The 20,846-nt window shown below is 44.6% G+C and overlaps 1 protein-coding gene and 1 pseudogene across 1 annotated transcript in view; both read right to left on the reverse strand.

Moving 5' to 3' along the window:
* BCL2L10 (BCL2 like 10) overlaps nucleotides 1-15,372 on the reverse strand; it is a 40,139-nt gene extending 24,767 nt beyond the window's left edge. The window contains exons 1-2 of the mRNA XM_087859174.1: nucleotides 14,905-15,372; nucleotides 11,980-12,098 (exon numbers count right to left, since the gene is read on the reverse strand). Of these exons, the coding sequence (XP_087715300.1) occupies nucleotides 11,980-12,098; nucleotides 14,905-15,363 (578 nt within the window). The 5' untranslated portion in view covers nucleotides 15,364-15,372. The remainder of the gene's footprint in view (nucleotides 1-11,979; nucleotides 12,099-14,904) is intronic.
* Nucleotides 7,509-9,833, reverse strand: LOC123801839 (T-complex protein 1 subunit delta pseudogene; annotated as a pseudogene).
* Nucleotides 15,373-20,846: the final 5,474 nt, after the last annotated feature.

Here is a 20,846-nt window from a genome sequence, read left to right on the forward strand (position 1 = left end):
AAGGAAATAGCTTTTAATGATACAAGGACCATATGGATCTAACATATATTCAGAACATTCCATCCTAAAACAGCAGAATACACATTCTTTTCGAGTGCACATAAAACATTCACCAGAGTACATCACATTTTAGGCCAGAAAACAAGTCTCAACAAATTCAAAAAGATGAAGTCGTATCATTCCTCTTTTCCAAGCACAACAGTATTTAACTAGAAACTGACTACAGGAAAAAAAATCTGGAAAGAACACAAATACATGGAAGTTAGATAATGTGCTACTCAACAATGAATGGGTCAATCAAGAAACTGAATAAAAAAATATATGGAGACAAATGGAAATAAAAACAGTAACCCAAAATCTTTTGGATGCAGCAAAAATCTATTCTAAGAGGGAAGCTTATAGCAATTCAGGCCTACTTCAAGAAGAAAAATCTCAAATCAATAACATACTTACCAAAAGTAAGTAGAAAAAAGAATAAAACCCCAAACCAGTAGAAGAATAAAGATTAGAGCAGAAATCAATGAAATAAAAGCTAAAAAAAAAAAAAAAATCAATGAACCCAGAAGCTGGTTCTCTGAAAAGATTAACAAAAAGCCAGACTCCTAAAGGGAGGCGGGAGGGGGAACGCACGCACAGTCAAAATCTGAAATTAAAGGGAGAAATAACAACCAACACCACGGAATATAAAAGATTGGTAAGAGAATACGATGAGAAACTATATGCCAACGTACTGGACAACCCAGAAGAAATGGACAAATTCCTGGAGACATATGAACTCCCAAAACTGTATCAGGAAGAAACGGAAAATTTAAGCAGATTACTAGCAATGAAACTGAATCACTAATCAAAGAACTTTCAGTAAACAGAAGTTCAGGACCAGATGGGTTCACAGGTGAATTCTACCAAACGTTTTAAGAAGTTAGTATCTATTCTTCTCAAACTATTCCAAAAGATAGAAGAGGAAAGAATATTTCCAAATTTATTCTACAAAGGCCAGTTATCACCCAGACACCAAATCCAGATAAAGATACTGCAAGAAAAGAGAGAGCCACAAGCCAATATCTCTGATGAATATAAATACAACAATCCTCAACAAAGTATTAGCAAACCTAATCCAACAATACATTAAAAAAAATCATTCACCATGATGATTAAGTGGGATTTATTCCTAGGATACAAGGGTGGTTCAATATCAGCAAATCAATCAACACGATACTTCACATCAACAAGGATAAAAAAACCGTACGATCCCTTCAATAGATGCAGGAAAAGCACTTGACCAAGTACAACATCCATCCATGATAAAACTCTCAATAAAGCAATTTAGGGGAACTAACATAATAAAGGCCACAGATGAAAAATCCATAGCTAACATCATACTCAGTGGTGAAAAACACAATTTTTCCTCTAAGCTCAGGAACAAGACAAGGATGTCCACTCTCACCAGTTTTATTCAACATAACAATTCAAAGTCCTAGCCACAGCAATCAGACAAGAAATAAACGGCATCCAAATTGGTAAAGAAGTAGTATAACTCTCCTACCGATCTTCCTAGTTCTTATGTTCCATAGATGAGAGAAACCATATGATAATTGTCTTTCTCTGCTTGACTTAGGGGAATGGGATAGGCTGGTGATGGGTAGTGAGGAGGGCACGTATTGCATGGTGCACTGGGTGTTATACGCAACTAATGAATCATCGAACTTTACATCAAAAACCAGGGATGTACTGTATGGTGACTAACATAATATAATAAAAAATATTAAAAAAACCAAGAAGTAGTATAACTGTATTTGTAGATGGCATGATACTATATATAGAAAATCCTAAAGACTCCACCAAAAAAGTACCAGAACTGATAAATGAATTCAGTGAAGTCATAGGATACAGATCAATATACAGAAATGCATCACATTTCTATATGCTAATAATGAAGTAGTAGAAAGAAAAAGTAAGACAACAGTCCATTTATAATTGCACTAAAAATACCTAGGAATAAACTTAACCAAGGAGGTAAAGGACCTATACTCTGAAAACTATAAACACTGATGAAAGAAATTGAAGAGGACACAAACACACGGAAAGATACTGCATGCTCATGCATTGGAAGAATAAATATTGCAAAAATGTCCACACTACCTAAAGAAATCTACCAATTTAGTGTAATCCCTATCAAAATACCAACAGCATTTTTCACAGAACAAATAACCATGAAGACAGGCAAAGCAATCTTGAGAAAGAAGAACAAAACTGGAGTTATCACTATCTCAGATCTCAAGATACTTTATGAAGCTTAGTAATCAAAGCAGTATGGTACCGGCACAAAACTAGACACAGAGACCAACAGAACAGAACAAAGAGCCCAGAAATAAACCCATGATTATATATGATCAATGAATTTATGACAAAGGAGGCAGAAATATGCAATGGGAAGAAGACAGGCTCTTCAATAAATGGTGCTGGGAAAACTGGACAACTACATGCAAAGAATGAAACTGGACTTCCACCATAAACAAAAATAAACTCAAAATGAATTGACGACCTGAATGTGAGACCTCAAACCATAAAAATCCTAGAAGAGGGGCACCTGGGTGGCTCAGCTGGTTAAGTGTCTGACTCTTGGTTTTTGCTCAGGTCATGATCTCAGGGTCATGAGATTGAAGCCCGAGCTGGGCACTGTGCTCAGCAGGGAGTCTGTTTGGGATTCTCTCTCCCCCTCTCCCTTTGTCCCTCACCCCCATGCATGTGCACATTCTCTAAAATAAATCAATCTTAAAAAAAAAAATCCTAAAAGAGAGCACAGGCAGTAATTGCTCTGACCCTGGCCGTACCAACTTTTTCTAGATATTTCTCCTGAGGCAAAGGAAATAAAACTAGAACTATTGGAACTACCTCAAAATAAAAAGCTTCTGCACAGTGAAGGAAACAACAAAGACAACCTACTGAATGGGAGAAGATATTTGCAAATGATATATCCAATAATGGTTTAGTATCCAAAATATTAAAGAACTTATGCAACTCAACACTAAAAAAAGCAAATAAGCCAATTAAAAAAAATGGGCAGAAGACATGGACAGACATTTCTCCAAAGATGACATCCAGATGGTCAACAGACACAGGAAAAGATGTTCAACATCCCTAATCATCAAGGAAATGCAAATGCAAATCACAATGAGGTATTACCTCACACCTGTCAGGATGGCCAAAATAAAAAACAAGAGGGGTGCCTCGGTGGTGCAGTCAGTTGAGTGTGTGACTCTTGGTTTTGGCTCAGGTTGTGATCTCAGCGTTGTGAGACCGAGCCCCACGTTGGGGATCCTGGGCTCGTGTGGAGTCTGCTTAAGACTCTCCCTCTCCTTCTGCCCCTCCCCCCATCCACGCACGTGCACATGCACTCTCCCAAGTAAATAAATCTTAGAAACAAAAAATGAAAGCAAGAAACAACAGTGTTGGTGAGGATGTGGAGAAAAAGGAACCCTATTGCACTGCTGGTGGGAATGCAAACTGGTTCAGCCACTGTGGAAGACAGTGTGGAGGTTCCCCCAAAAATTAAAAATAGAACTCCCGTATGATCTGATAATTCCACTACTGGGTATTTACCCAAAGACTATAAAGACAGCAATTTGGAAAGATACAGGCACCTCTATGTTTATTTGCAATACTCAAGATACGGTAGCAGCCCGAGTGCTCATCAATATAGACCACATCTTCTTCATTCATATTCATATACACACACGTACATACCCACAACAGAGTATTACTCAGCGATAAAAAAAGAATGAAAACGTGTCATTTGCAATGACATGGATGGATCTAGAAAGTCTAATGCTAACTGCAATAAGTCTGTCAGAGAAAGACAAATACCATACGATTTCATTCATATGGAATTTAAGAAACACAACAAATGAACAAAGAAAAAAGAGACAAAGACAGACTCTTTAAGACAGACTCTTAAATACAGAGAACAAACTGATGTTACCACAGGGAGGTGAGTGGGGGAGTGGGTGAAATAGGTAGGTGATGGGGTGTATTAAGAATACAATAACCATAATGAGCACTGAGTAATGTATACACCTGTTGAATCCCTAAGTTGTACATCTGAAACTAACACTGTATGTTAATTTTGCTGGAATAAAATAATAATTTTTTTAAACCCATCCTTTTTTCTTTTTTTTAAAAGATTTTATTTATTTATTCGACAGAGACAGCCAGCGAGAGAGGGAACACAAGCAGGGGGAGTGGGAGAGGAAGAAGCAGGCTCATAGCAGAGGAGCCTGATGTGGGGCTCGATCCCACAATGCCAGGATCACGCCCTGAGCTGAAGGCAGACGCTCAACCGCTGTGCCAGCCAGGCGCCCCTGGAATAAAATAATAATTAAGAAAAAAACCTAAAGAAATCCAAAAAAGAAAAAAAAATACAAAGAATATATCCCGGAAGTAATAGCTGTGTGGGCTGGGAACACCAGGCAGGAAGATGATGGGGATGAATAGGGTCCTAAAAGACTTCAAGTTTACAGGGAAGGTACAACTGGAATAAAATTGAGTTTGAAGAAAACAACATTTACCCGTAAGTGCCCACCTAGATTCGAAAAATGCAGGGGAAACCTGAGGAAGATACTAACAAATGTATTACTCTTCCAAGTAGACAACAGATCAGGCAAAAACTTGAGGGACCCACTGTTCTACAGGCTGATGGTAAGATTCTCACTTGGAAATGCACTTCAACCCAGCATCCCAAGAGTGCCTTGAATGGTCCCATTCATCCGTGCTCATCCTCCTCCTCTTAGGATCCAGACTGCTTATGGAACCACACCCACATGCCAAGAACAACGAGAAGACTCTTTGTCTTGTGGTGGATATTAGAGTCACCCCCCCAAACTGGAACGCCCATCACTCAGCACTCTCAGTGCTGCGCACCTTTAGCGTATTGTCCCCTACCACAGACGATTAACACGTGTCTAATCCTTAATTTACTCAAAGAAACTGACAGGCCCTATGTTAAATTATGTTTTGAGCAATGGCTCCACAACTCCAGCCTCCTAAAATGCTCATGAAGAGAAGAGCTGGAAGAAAAGAAGGCCATCAACCGAAATCAAGGGAATTTTCCAATACATAGAAAACAACTATCACACCCATTCACTAACCTATAGAATTAGCCAAGAAAAAGAAAGTGAGAGAGAGGGGTGCCTGGGTGGCTCAGTCATTAAGCGTCTGCCTTCGGCTCAGGGCGTGATCCCGGCGTTATGGGATCGAGCCCCACATCGGGCTCCTCCGCTATGAGCCTGCTTCTTCCTCTCCCACTCCCCCTGCTCGTGTTCCCTCTCTCGCTGGCTGTCTCTCTCTGTCAAATAAATAAAATCTTAAAAAAAAAAAGTGAGAGAGAAATATTAGGAAAGAAACATTAGTCAGAACTAGTGAGTGTTCAAGATAGTCAGAATTTATAATCTACATTAAATTTCTCTTCAGGATAACCATAACCAAATAGTAAATATAACAGGGAAAACTGACCCTTTGACTCAGGAATGAACTGAGCTGTACTGGCAACGTAAGTCAGTTGAAGCAGAAAAGGGAATGCATGGAGTCCCAAGTAGCTTTAGGCACAGTCACATTGAGAGACATGAGCAATGCCGCCAGAACTGTTTCTCCACATTCTAACCTACCCCAGTCTCTGACCTCTGTCCTTCTGTGAGGTCTTCTCTTCCAGGCAGGCTCTGTCCATGCACTGGACACGCCAGTTGAGCAAGAGTCTCATCTGGTAGTATCTGCAGAAATCCTGAAGCTGAGTCCTGCTAACTTCACTGAGGAATGGACTCTGTTAGGTCAGGTCTGGGTCATTTTCCCAAACTTGGGGTATGGTCAAATGGGGAGGAGTCAATCCCACCACAAGCACATGGTCTAAGAACAAAGGAAGGGCAGTTTCCCCTAAGAAAACTGCGGGTGTCAGGGGAAATGGGGAAGACAATATATCCTCTCTAGATTCCATCTCCCAATAGCAATAGAACCCAAAGTGTTCTATTGCTCTGACCTAAGAACATAGGATCTATATGAAGGAAATCATAAGAGACCTGAAAAAATGAAAGAAGAGTTCATGTTCTTAGAAGGGAAGATCTGATATTGCAAAGATACTACTTATTTCCAAATTCATCTATGATCCAATCACATTTTAATAAAAATCCCAAAACAATGTCTTAATGGATTGTTTATGAACTGTTTTTCAGGATTCACCTTCAGGAATTCACAGGAATAGCCAAGGATTTATTTTTTTCTTTTTAAAGAACAGCATTGGGGAGACTAGAGTAAGAACAGTAGATAGTCAGGCAAACATTAACATGTAATAATTCAGACAGAGTGCTATTAGCAGAGGAAAAGGCAGGTCAACGAAATAGAGAACGCTTTCACATCAGTAGGGGGGGAAATGGACTATCTGCGATGCTGAAATATCTACCCCAACTCTTACAAGAAGTGAATCCTACTTCATACTAGAAGAATTATGGACTGGATCGGTGACCCAGAACACAGACTATTTTCTTACAATCTTGGGACAAAGATGACCTTCCTAGAAAAGAACCAAACTCCAAAAGCCATGAAGGCAAAAATGTAGGATGATTTACTACTGGTAAGAGTGTGAAGAGCTAAGCATTCCCTAGCCTGGTGTAAGTCTGGATTTGTAGACTCCATTTTGAATGATAATTTGGTAGTGGCCAAGTTTTAATACATACCTCTAAGATTCCGAATCTCTTTCTAGGATCCTCTCCTACAGACATAGTCATGCATGGCTACGTACAAACAAAACTAGGAGATGTTTCTCAGAGCCCTTAAGAGAAGAAACACCCTAAAATACAGAGCAATGAAAGGTTACATCAGCTCGATCCCACCACCCCGAGACCATGACCCCATCCAAAATCAAAAGTCAGACGCCCGACTGACTGAGCCACTCAGGTGCCCCTTGACTAGTCTTGTAAGCCCTTTCTCTTCAGAACCTACCGCTCTGCCTTGCTGTTCCGTCCCAGGTCATTCTGCACTACTGCGTGAGAAGCTGACGTAACCTTTCACAGTGCTGGGTGTAGAGGCTGCTTGGGATTCTCTCCCGGCCCACACCCCTGCCCCCACTGCTCACTCTCTCCTCGCTCTCAAAAACTAACCAAAAGAGCAGGTCCAGGATACCATACTATTTTTTGAAACTAAGTACTTAGTATTTTCATTAAAGGATGCAAGTACTGTTTCAAGCAAGTACCAAATGGAAGACCAAGCCCTGGAATTCAAAGAGGAAATCATCTTTTTTTTTTTTTTTTTTTTTTGAGATTTTACTTATTTGACAGACACAGCCAGAGAGGGAACACAAGCAGGGGGAGTGGGAGAGGGAGAAGCAGGCTTCCCGCCATGCAGGGAGCCTGATTCGGGGCTCGATCCCAGGACCCTGGGATCATGACCTGAGCCGAAAGCAGAAGCTGAACGACTGAGCCACTCAGGCGCCCCAGGAAACAATCTTCTGAACAAGGAACACCAAGGCAATCTTCTACTCCAGCCACACTATCCGCAGCCATGACGATGCCAGTGAGCCAGCGTTAGCCAGATTACTGCTTACCACATCATCCGTTCGTACTATGTTCCAGACAGTTTCGGTTGCTAGAGTAAGCGCGCTGACTGAAATCAACAAAGGCTGCGCAACCTGTTCTTCCAAAGTAATTGGAAACGCCACCTTTTCGAACATTAATGCCTATAGGTTTTCTCCTTGGGCATGTCAGTTTCTTAGTTCTGTTACTGCAGAAACGGGATTCAGGCCAGCAGTGGCAGCTAGTGTACATGGCAGGACTTCCATTACATCTGCATAGAACACAGTGGAATTCCAGACCACTCAATGTTCATGAATATTCAGTTACCCATAGGGCCAGCTTTATTCCTGGAGCACCACCTCCCACTCCCACAAGAAGAACTCTTGCTTCACTCAACAGCAAATAACACACAGGGCATCATGAATGGAGCACTCTGCTTCCGAAATCACCGATTTGTTAGAACCGCGCACAATCGTTATGTTTTCCCAGTGATCCTGAGCAGTTTGCCAGAACCACTTAAACTGACCCCCTCAGCTAGCTCAGCCAAATCCAGCATGTCACCAGTGAACTGGTCCACGTGAGCAACTGGCTTGGTTCCAGTCGTCTTATGGAGGACTTCAACATCTTCTCTTCCAATATCCCCAGCCACCATTATCTTCATTTTGTTCAGGAAATGTAATGCAAAATCTCTCAAAGCATCTCTTAGGAAATATTCTGTATGAGAACATTATATCCGGTTTGAAAATTGGGCTCACTAAATTTAGAATATAGGCTCTTTTCTTCCTTAGCACTGGGCCCATCTGGGCATATCGGAAAATACTATGTGATTATCTGTATCTGTTTTGGGAACAGATAAGGAAAACTGGGTAAGGCCAATCTTAACTTTTTCAACTCTGGTTAGGTCATCTTTTGGGTGAGAACCAGCCTTCTACCAACTAGTAGTCATCATTTGTCCCACCCAGTTTTGTTATATATATAAGCTATATATAGTTTATATTTAAACTATACATTACATCATAACTATATATACACATATAAACATTTATTTAAACTAAACAAAACAGGGGAGCCTGGCTGACTCAGTCAGAGCATGAGACTGTTGATCTCGGGGTCATGAGTTCAAGCCCCAATACATTAACTTGGGGTGCCTGGGTGGCTCAGTCGGTTTCAGCTTAGGTCATGATTTCAAGATCATGGGTGCAAGCCCCGAGTTGGGCTCCACACTCGGCAGGGAGTCTGCTCGGTGGGGAATCTGCTTGAGATTCTCCCTCTGCCCCTTCCCACCCTGCTCTCTCCCAAATAAATCAATCTTAAAAAAAAAAAAACTTGAAAAAAAAAACTAGAAAAAAAAAACTAGAAAACAAAACAAAACAAAGTTTACCCACTCCCTGACAACTACCAATCTGGTATCACTGAGGTTGTTTGAATTTTTAAATTTAATTTAATTTATTCTTTTTAGATTCCACCTGGGAGAGAGATCATCAGTATTTGTTTTTCTCCATCTGACTTACTTTACTTGGCATAATGCCCTTGAGGTTTCTTCACGACTTTGGTATCTCCAAGATCCACACCAGCAGCCGTGCGGGAGTCAATCACTTCCCTCACCGCATTTCCACTTACTGGAGGAAGCCGACTGGAACGTGAAGGAGACTTTGAGTTCAGTGGAGTAGTTGCATTATCTAACAGTTTCTCTGTCACTCAATTCCACGGATCAAGACGAGTTAAGATTCCAGTACCCTTTTCCAAATCCTTCTGGAATGACGTGGAAATGATGGTTGGATGAATCCCTTTCTGAAAAACCTTTATACAGGAATCTAGGCGAACCAGCCACGATGATCACCAACGCGGTACCACCTCCTGCCTCTTTATCTAGACAGCGCCGCCAGCATTCTGGCTGCTGGATGAACACTTGGATTTGTTCCAGAATGGTGGCACCTTCATTTGTAATGGTCACATCCTTTCCCATCTTCCCTTATTTTTGTCCTTTTGGTCCCAGGCTTGTTCTAATAGCATCAGCAACAGCTGGACCATGGAGAGATTGCTGAAGTAGACTTGGGGTGGCTGGTTGTGGTCTTCGTCGGCATTTTCCTTGCGGCTGCTGGCCGCCCTGGGGGGCACCTGCTCCAGAGCACCAGTGCTTGGACGTGGGAAGCCTGGAGGATCTGGGTGGGCTCCGAAAGGACAGCTGGATGTGGACCCCAGCTGGCTGCAGAATGGCAGGCTCCCTTCACCACCGAAGTGGATTAGAACACGTTGCTCCAAAGTAGCAAACTTTGGCATATTATTTTGAGCTTAAGACAACTGAGAAATAGCATACAGGAAGGGCTCTTTGCCTTCCACTTTTCTGCCTAAAAGCAGGGCAAGAATTTCCTATGAGAAAGGTTTTCTTTGTTTTTGTTTTTGTGTTTTTTTTGAAGAGCACACGTGTGCACAGACACTGGGGGGTGGGGTGGGCAGGAGAAGAAGAGAGAATCTGAAGCAGGCTCCATACCCAGAGCCCAACGTGGGGCTCAGTCTCACAACCCTGAGATCATGCTCTGAGCCAAAACCAAGAGTTGGGGACTTAACTGACTGAGCCACCCAGGCACTCCCCCCCCCCACTTTTTAAAAAATTAGTTTTGGAGGTAGAATTTATGATTTATCAGTTGCATATTAACATCCAGTGTTCGCTACATCAAATGCCCTCCTTAATGCCCATCACTCAATAATCCCTTCCCCAACCAACCCACCTCCCTTCCAGTGACCCTCAGTTTGTTTCCTATATTTAAGGGTCTCTTATGGTTTGCCTCCCTTTCATTTTATTTTTCCTTCCCTTCTCCTAGGTTCGTCTGTTATGCTTCTTGAATTCCACATAGGAGTGAAATCATGTGGTATTTGTCTGACTTATTTTGCTTAGCATAATACCCTCTAGTTCCATCCATTTCATTCCAACTGGCAAGATTTCATTCTTTTTTGATGGCTAATATTCCATTGTGTATATATATATGTGTGTGTGTATATATATATATATATATATATATATATATATATATACACACACACACACACACACACACACACACACACACACACACACCACATCTTTATCCTTCATCTGTTGATGGACATCTGGGCTCTTTCCATATTTTGGCTACTGTGGACATTGCTGTTATAAACATCCCCCCCCCAAAGACATTTTTAAAAAGTAATCTCTATCATCAGTATGGGACTCGAACTCACAACCCCAAGATTAAGAGTAACACATTCCACCAACTTAGCCAGCCAGGCACCTCAAGAAAGGTGCCCTCTTATTCCAGGAAGGAGAAAACCCTCATCACTGGAGATGGAAATCAACACCAAGAGGACTGTACAAACTGGACTAAAATAACCCTCATCTTCCATTAGTTTCCTCCATCTATTTCCTAGTCCCTCTCTCCATAATACACTACCCCCACCAGTCTAACCCCTTTCCTTTGTCTACTCCACAATGTATCACTTTTTGTTAAAATGGTATATAAACCCTGAACCTACACATGTCTTTGAAGTTTCCACTTTTGCATAAAGTCTCCTGTAAAAACATCAAGATCCATGTTTTTTTCACCTGTTAATCTGTCTGCTAAATTCACAGGCCTCGGGTGGTGAGCCTGAGAGCTTAAAAGTTTCCTCTCCATCACCTTGCAGGTGATGGGTTGACTGCAGAATGGAAGTGGAAGTAAAGGACATTTTATGGGCTTGTGTACTGATTAAATGCTTAAAATAAAGAATTCTATGTATTGTATTTAAAGAGTAAAAAAGGAAATTTTCATCAATTCAAGTCACTCCTAAGAATAAGGTCTTATTAAATCCCAAGGAAAATGAACAAATTAAAAAAAAAGATACATAAATTTATTAAAAATCTGAAGATATTTAACAATTTATTGAAGTCCAAAAAATAAACTCTTTATAAAATCTAGAAAGGAAGAATTAGGAATTAGATTTTAAAGGATTTAGAAAGAATCCCTTATAAAAGTTTTTAATACTACATTCCTTGTCAGACTGGGACTTGGAGGGCTTTTGGCGTTCCGCCCCTGACTGCCTTGAGAAATGGGTCAGCAGTAGCGCATGAAACTGGACAGAGGAGAGATGCACATTCACTTATCCAAACGTAGCAAAAAGCACCATGTTTCCTGCTCACTAGAATGTAGCTTCTACCGCAATTCTTTAGAGCAATGCACCTTGAGAATCCATTTTCCCCACTCAACGAAGAGCCATTTGTGCCTTTGTCCTAATACCTCTGAGTACTTGCCAGGGGTAAAACACTGGCTGAACCATCCTCGGACTCCTTAGATGAAGGCAGGTAAGAATGTCGCAGAAGGTGGTTTACTCTGTTCTATTCTTTCACATGTCAAATTCAGTACGCTGGTCACAGTTAGGCAGGTAGAAATGCATTAAAAATTTCAGAACTCACAATAATCTTTTCCAGAAGTAGATTAAGATCACTGCTGTGAAGCAGGACAGAAGAGCCTGGGCCAGCAGTCTTTTCCAAGACGACGGCAGCATGGGTGTGAAGAAGAGACAAAAGCCATCCTACAAGGGGGAGGGAGAAGGGAATTAGACCGTTTCAGAATGCCCCACACCTGAACTCAGTAAAATACACTGGCGCTTCTGGGTTCAACAGCAAGATAACTCCTGGACTTAACAGAAAAAGTAAATAGTGACCCAGAGGCATCCTGTACTTAGGAAACTGAGTTAGGATTTGTAAGGAATCCAACATAGGGGAAAGAAGGACACAGGAGACACTTAACTTTGTCACAGCAAGAATACTCATCTTTTGTGGGTTTTTTTTTTTTAAGAGGACACCAACCCCCTTATCCACCACATAATCAGATAAAAAATGGGCAGAGAACCTGAATGGACCTTTCTCCAAAGAAGACCTATAAATGGCCAACAGACACATGAAAAGCAGCTCAGCATCACCCATCAGGGAAATGCCAATCAAAACCACCATGAGAGGTCACCTCACACCAGTCAGAATGGCTAGTATCAAAAATACAAGAAATAACAAGAGTTGGTGAAGATGTGGAGAAAAGGGAACTGTTTGTGGGAATGTGAACTGGTGCAGTCACTATAGAAAACAGTATGGCAGGTCCTCAAAAAAATTTAAAATACAAATATCATATGAGCCAGTAATTCTATTTCTGGGTATTTACCTGAAGAAGACAAAAACATTTATTTGAAAAGATATATGCACCCCTGTGCTCATTACAGCAGTATTTACGATAGCCAAACTGTGGAACAACTCAAGTGTCCATTGATAGATGAATGGATAAAGAAGATGTGGTATATTTTATACAACAGACTATTACTCAGCCATAAAGACGAATGAGATGTTGCCATTTGCAACAACATGGATGGACCTAGAGGACATTATGCTAAGTGAAATAAGTCAGAAAGACACAAAAAACATGATTTATACGCCGAATCTAAAAAATAAAAGAACTTAAACGGATTTATAAATACAGAAAACTAGAGGGGAGGTGGGTGGGGAGATAGGCAAAATAAAAAAAAAACCATTCAGCATTTCAGATTTTTATTTATTACTACTATTTTAGATTTTTATCTACTTGAGAGAGAGGGAGCTCACAGGGGTGGAGGAGGAAGGAGAAAGGCAAGAGGGAGAAGCAGCCTACTCCTTGCTGAGCAGGGAGCTGGAGGCAGGACTCCATCCCAGGAGGCCGGATCATGACCATATATCATATGCCTGAAATTAGTAACACTGTATGTTAATCATACCAAATTTTAAGTTTAAAAATTTTCAAAGAGAAAAAACCTAAGGGGAACACAGACTACTTGATCACATTCTTTCCTGAGCAAAGGGCAGATGCCATTGGGAAATTGGCAGAACACTAGGTGGAAAATGATCGCCTAAGACAATAAAGCAAGCAGCTCCATTCAGATAAACGGAGAAGGGAACCGAAGTCCAGATAGCAACCTTTTTCTCTAAAAAGAAAAAAGTGGGAGAGTGGGAAGCGCAGAGGCAGAGAGAGAAGAGAATCTTCAGCAGGCTTCACGCCCAGTGGGAGGGGCTCGATCTCACAATCCTGAGATCAGGACCTGAGCCAAAAATCAAGAGTCTGACACTTCACCGACTGAGCCACCCAGGCGCCGAGATAGTGGCATTTTAACTGTAGCCGGGAGATGTGTGGGCATGTTCCCTGTACTCATGTGGGGGAATTTAGGCTTCTTGATTTTAAAGGATTATTCCTTAGTCAATGTTAATTAGCCAAAATGAGAATAAAAGCAACGCCCTCCTCCCAGTCAACTGCCTCTTCAACTGCAGAGGGCCCTCAGGGGCTAAACGCCTTTGCAAGACACCGCTCAGGTCCGGGTCCTAGAGTGCACAGGCCGGGATGGTGGACGAGCAGCGCTCATGCCCAGAAGAACGCAGGAGTTAACGCCAACACCTCCAATTGTTCATATAAGGTCAAGGTTCTGATTCAGGTATTACCTCCCCTCCATGAATGCGGCTGAGTTCATCACCACAGGTGATGCCAACTGCCTGGTTTTAATACTTCGGCCGCATTTATTCTGTAACTTGGGTCACTACAGTCCTTGGTTCAACTCCAGTAAGGAAAAGAGGAACAGGAGCCTAGCTCAGAAACCAAGAGGCATGCTATCCTCTCACCGAAGAGTGGTGGGCTTGCTTTATCAGCAAACGGGTTTAGGAGCTGCAGGGCAACAGCCTGCCCCTCGAGCCTACACCACAGAGATCAATGACCTACAGCTGAAAGCCAGGGCACCTGGCCAGTGAAGGGCTGGGTGCAGAGAATCAGAAGTTGAGGAACCTTGAGTCAATACCACCACTGGGCGCCTGCGCACTCTCTCCAACGCCTCTGGGCGCCGGCTCTTCCTGAGAGGTGTTGGGGGCTGGAAAAAGGGATGCCTTTTCCCTCTCACATTTTTAGGGTGGTGATCTCCACCCTGCAGCGCGGTGGGGTCTGTCTCTCCAAAGGTGGTTTAATAGGCAGAGAACAAAAAATCCACTTGGCCCAGCCCCCACCCCCCGACTTTACCAGTTTGGGGATCTCTGTATAAGCGAACCATCCAGATCGAACATAGGCTCACCCCCAAGACCTGCAAGGGTAAGGCCAAAGTGCAAACCAGGTCGTGCGCAGCTGCTTCAGAATGGGCTCATAGGAGAACCGTCTAGAGAGGGTGGTTTCTGCCAGTGTGACTTCACCAGGAGAGGAGAAAGTCAGACTTAACGCCGAAAGTCCTCGTCTCGCTGAAAGGAACACCTCACCGGCTTGAAACCGCGAGGGCGCTCCCGGTGCTGGCCACGTGGGCGCGTCCCCGGCTGCCCAGCCCCGCTCCCCGCGACCCGCGCGCTCACCCAGCCGTCGTGCGCCTCCAGCCAGGCGCGATGCTGTCCCGTGAGCCGATTGCAGAGGAAGTCCACCAGGTGCCGGCAGTCCTGGCGGACGCCGGCCTCCCGCTCCCCCAGCTCCAGTTCCTGGTCCGGCCCCAGGTTCGAGTAGGTCCCCGTCGGCGATCTCTCCAGCAGTGTGCCCGCGAAGGTGAGGAGCGCCACCACACGGCCCCAGCTTAGGGGCTGGGGGTGGGCGAGTATCTCCCGCTCCACCTGAGCCACCAGCTCCACGCGGTTGCCGCCATAGCCGCGGTAATCGGACAAGAAGTGCTCGTGACGCTGCTGGACCTGGGCGGCCACCGAGCGCAGCACCGCGGCCTCGGGCGTGGACGGCGCCCGCGCAGGGGTGCCGGGCTCCCGGGCGCAGTACTCCAGGTAGTCGGTCAGCAGCCGCGCCGTGCGCTCCCTCAGCGCGTCCGCCATGGCCTGACCTCTCCCCAGCCGGCCCGGCCCGACCCGATTTTCTAGCCCGGCTGCGCCTCCGCCCAGGGAGGGGCCGCCCCGCCCCGCCCCGGTTCCGCCCGGCAGTTGTTTTTCTAGGTCCCGAGAGGAGCCTTTGATGGGAATCCCATCTACACCTGTTCCGGCCCCAAAGGCCAGGCCCAGTGGTGTGCGCGCGTTCACCTAGCGATCAGAGACAGAGTGAGACTTCTGGGGGGATTATCGTTTAGCTCTGGGCCTGGGGACTAAGAACCCAGAGGGGACAATTTGGGAAGTTGAGCTAGAGTTTTGCCTCTTCTAAAGAGGCTGACACAGCCCTCCACTGAAGATTCCCTTGCGAGGATTATCAGCATGTGTCCATTGGGCAGAAGGATCCAGGTGTGTGCTGGAGATACCTCTCTTTGGACCGGGCATATGCGTGAGGAAATAGGATACGTCTGCCGGCTGCTAGTGTCCATACTGGCTGTATTCATTCATTCACTCATATTTATTCAGAGCCTGTCAGCACTGGAATGAAATGGGGAACAAGGCAGGTGGCCCCTGCTCTCAAGAACCCTAGTCTAGTACTGAAACAAAGAAACTGGCCCCCACAGTAGAGTTTATTATCCCTGTGGAAGGAATAGTTGAGTACTCAGCTCCAGGGTAGTGGCTGCTTCTGGTAGCTACCATTCCTATATTGCTTAGAACTCTCTTTACTTTTTACTGGCCCAATTCTTCAATACTTCAAGCCTCTGTTATAGTTAATATTTCTTATATTAACCTTTCTGTGTTCATGATACTCTATGGCTTCTTTCTCCTGATTGGACCCAGACTGACACAGAATTGGTATTAGCATTAAAAATCCGGGGGTTGCAGTGGTCTGGATTATGTTGAAATATCCCACTCAGGGTGAAAGAGGAGTTGGTGCCCCTTGTTTCACCGACAAGAAAAAAGAGGCAAGACACTTGGGAGGTCCGTTTGAATTTTGGAGGCAACACACACCACATATGAGTGTGTGAATTCGACCCATCTACAGGCTGGTGGATTGGGAGGAACAAGAGAAGGTTCTGTAGTGAATTCAGGCCGTCGTACAAGCTGCTCTACCACCTGGGTCTTATGCTGCAACAGATCCAATGCTATGGGAAGTGTCAAATAGGGATCCTGTACGGACACCGCAATGGGGCAATTCCAGCACAGACCTCTGGTTTTCAAAGCAAATCTGTGTCCTCTTCTGCAGAGCCTCTCGTCCTTTCAAGGAGCGGGCTCTGACTCGCTCCAGGTCGAGCCTGAATGGCTAATGCGATATCGGGTGACTGTATAGTTTGAACTCTCATTGTGTGGATGTTGTTTGACCTACCTAGACATAAGGTTGGCCGTGCACAGCAGCAATCTGTCATCAAGAGGAAACGTTTATAAGACTGAACTCAGGCGGGTCCATTAGGTCCAAGTACATCACATGAGTAAGTGGCTCAGAGTCCTGCAACACCGATTCTTCTTACTGCTTTGCCTCCTCCCTCATTCCATGCCTGTGGCCTCCAAGGAATTATTTCTGATAAACTGAGGGAGAAGAACTCAAGCCTGGATTACAGATGGGTCCATATGATGTGCTGGTACCACATGCAAGTGGACAGACTGGAGCATTACAGCCCCACTCAATCACTCGGGGGTGACTGAGTGAAGGGGTGAAGACACTGGTAGAGGAAAATCCTCCCTGTGGGCAGAGATTCAAGCCAGATATTTGACTGTCCCTATGTCTGGAGTGAGACATGGCCAGAGTACCTCTCTACATCGATTCTTGGGCAGTTGCTGATGGTTTGGCTGGATGGTCGGGGCCTTGAAAAGACTAGGACTGGAAGATTGGTGACAGGGAAATCTTGGAAAGAGGTGTGTGGCTGGATCCCTCTGAATGGGTGCAGACTGAAGATATTCACGTCCCATGTGAATATGAGGAGCAGACCCTTAATAATCAGAGACAAACTTCTGTGCTCTGTGGATGTCAGAGAGCTTCTTTGCCCAGCCAGCACGGTGCTTGCTCTATGGGCCCGCAAACAAAGAGGCCGTGGCAGCAGGGAGAGCAGATGGCAACAGTGGAATTCTCCCTGCAGAGGTTGAGCTGGCCGCTGGTACTGGTGGGTGCCTGGCTACCAACATCGGTGATTCGTTTATGGGGAGCCTCATGAATTTCATCAGAAGGGAGTAAAAGTCCCCGTATATTGAGCTCCTATCCGAACTGTTTTTGACATCTTATGGGTTCCCTCATGGAGTTAGATGTTTCGATATATGTTCATATTTTATTTGCCAGAGAGTCACGATTTTACCTTTTTGAACATTATATTTTAGCAACAAGCACAGTTTTTTCTTAGATTTGGAGTGGTTCTGTAGTGAGTGGTGAATCCCCCGGCCCTGCCAATGGCTAACTCCCAATACTCATCAGTTGAACCAAACAGCAAATGAACAAATTAACCTCTACACAGAATTTCTTGATCCACACGATGCAAGGAGGGTTTGCAGTTAGATTTGGTTAAAATCCTGGCTCTGCTACCTAGCAGCTGTGCAACCGTGAGCAAGTTAGTCAACTCTCCTAGCCTCAGTTTCCCTACCTAACAAATGGAGGTGATAAACTGCAGCATCCAGCTGTTACAAGGATTATGTGAGATGGTGTATGCAAGGTCCTTAGCACAGTGACTGGCACATAGGAAAAGTTCTTTACAGAGAAATTTTTATTATAAGTGAACTAACCCGGGTTATTATGCTCCCTTGTCCCGCTTTTAACTGAAAATCAAAACGTAACATTTTGGTGAGCCTTGCCTATCTGGTTTCTTTGTTTTGTTTTTTAAATACTGAAAATACCTACAGACTACCTGCTATTTTTCCATATATATCTATTTAGCAGTTTTATTGTGATAAATAAATGTGCAGCCGTCACCACTCTCTAATTCCATGACCTCAAAGGAAATCCTGTACCCACTGGCAGTCCCTCACGATTCATCCCACCCCGAGCCCCAAGTAACCACCAAACTACTTCCTCTCTCTGTGGATTTGCCTATTCTGAATATTTCATATACATGGAATCGTACACTGTGTAGTCCTTTGTGTCTGGCTCTTTTCGCTCAGCACAATGTTCTCAAAGTTCACCCATGTTGTGGCATGCATCAGTACTCCATGCCTTTTTTTATTGCCAAATGACATCCCACTGTTCGGATATACCACACCTTGCTCATCTGTTGTTGAATGCTTGAGATGTTCCATTTGGCTACTATGCACATCTGTGTTCAAGTTTCTGTGTAGGCATGCTTTTTTCTTGAGTACAGACCTAGGGGTGTGAAGCCACCTATCTTTGGGGAGCACAGATAGGTTGACTTCTGCTTCATGGTTCCTGGTTTATGATAAGGTCAAGTGTTCACCAGTGGTGTATTGGTTAGATAACCTTAGGTTCAAAGACAGGCACTTTCTGTTGTCACAATCTTTGTGTAAATGCTCATATCATACTTACATTTAGCTGTTCATAGTTATTTTTGAACTACGAACAAAGCATCATTCCTGATCCCATCTCCTCACTAGAGGGTCAGCACCCTTTTTATAATGACACAAACATACTCATTTCATTTTTTGCACCACAAATGGCCATGAGTCAGCCCCTTGTGGAGACTGACCAGTCCTGAAGGCCAGCCTAGCTCCAGCCACGTCCCTTCTAGAGAATGAGGGGTCTGTGCTATGCCTTGAAGAGGGACCCGATTCTCTCCTGTCACAGGTGAGAAGGCGAGTGGGTTAGCCTCATGTTCTTGCAAAGGATCCAGAGAGACAAAAAGATTTACTGAGTGCTTTTCCCCAACTTGCCTCCTCAGAATTTCTGGCCCACCACAGTCCTGCCCAGTCCAGATCTCCAGGAACTGTATCTATATTTTTAGCACCTGTATTTTTTTTTTTTTAAAGATTTGAGAGAGAGAGAAAGAGAGAGAGAGAACAAGCTGGGGGAGGGGCTGACAGAGAAGGGGAGACAATCAGACTCCCCACTGAGCGGGAAGCCTGATGCTGCTGCGAGGCCCCATCCCAGGGCCCTGAGATCACGACCTGAGCGGAAACTGAGCATCAGACGCTTAACCAACAGAGCCACCCAGGTGCCCCCAGGCCCTGTATTTTTAACCTGCTGTTGACCTGAGTGGTTTTCTCAGCAGGCAAGTCTGGGAGATGCAGCTCTACAAACCGCTGCTCAGCCAGCTCTCCGGGGCTTGGGAGGAAGCCAGCTGGCAGCAACAGGGCCCCAGCTCCAAGCCCAGTTAATCTAACCTACCTGCTGGGCTTACCCCCAGGATCCCCAGTGCCCTCCTCCGAAGAGCTTTTCAGCAGTCTACGGGCTCCAGCTGGTCTCCAGCCTTTCCCACTGCCTCTCTGTGCCCCCCTGGAACCTCTTCTGAGAGCCTCTCCTTCAGCTCCTCTCCTCAGTGACCCTCATCGCCACCCCCCTTTTTTCCCAAGCTGCTGGAAGGGCCTTAATGCCCTCAGGGAGTTCTCACACAGTGGTGCTTGAGAGGGGCTCATTAGCCCCATCAGCTGTTTTCAAAGTAGAGTCCCAGCCCTGAGACCCTTTCAGGGGGGGTCCCCCAAGATCAAAACTATTTTGAATACATAATAATACTGACTCTTTCTTTGTATGTGTGTCCTTTAAGACTCTAATCCTCTGAGGAGTTACCCAAAGGCTCCTGATATGTGGGGAAAGCATCACCAATGGAATGTGCGCTTCTGTATTCTGGGGTTTTACAATTTTCCTCAGCCTTACTTTCTAATATGGTGAATACTGATAGGTATAACCCACATAACCAAAAAGCTCAATAATTTTTAAGAGTGTAGAGGGATCATTAAGACCAAACACCTCGAGGGGCGCCTGGGTGGCACAGCGGTTAAGCGTCTGCCTTCGGCTCAGGGCGTGATCCCGGCGTTATGGGATCGAGCCCCACATCAGGCTCCTCTGCTATGAGCCTGCTTCTTCCTCTCCCACTCCCCCTGCTTGTGTTCCCTCTCTCGCTGGCTGTCTCTATCTCTCTGTCAAATGAATAAATAAATAAAATCTTTAAAAAAAAAAAAAAAAAAAAAGACCAAACACCTCGAGAACCACTGGCCCAGATGAATCTCTCACTGATGATAATGACTAATTGGATACATGAGTGGGGGGCTGCTTAAGGAGCGGGAGGATATGGGGGTGGGTTGAGGGGAAGAGCGAGCAAGGGAAGGGGAAGAGGGAGGATGGGAGGAGATGGGGGGGGTAGGCATGGGAGAAAGAGAGGGAAGGGAGGAGGAGAGGATAGGAAGGGGAGGGATGGTGGACAGATGGAGGGAGCAGGGAGCTAACCCCTGTTGAAGATGAGCCAAAGGCTGGGGTAGGTGCTTTCCATATTTCACTGCTGTCCTTTCACACGCGAGGGAACTGAGGCTGAGAGAGTCAGGTATCATATATGCTGTACCGGGTACAGCTGGGTCTGAACCTAGGT

Source organism: Ursus americanus, chromosome 36 (genome assembly GCF_024610735.1).
Source record: "Ursus americanus isolate L20-20 chromosome 36, mUrsAme1.1.p, whole genome shotgun sequence".
Classification (NCBI taxonomy): domain Eukaryota; kingdom Metazoa; phylum Chordata; class Mammalia; order Carnivora; family Ursidae; genus Ursus; species Ursus americanus.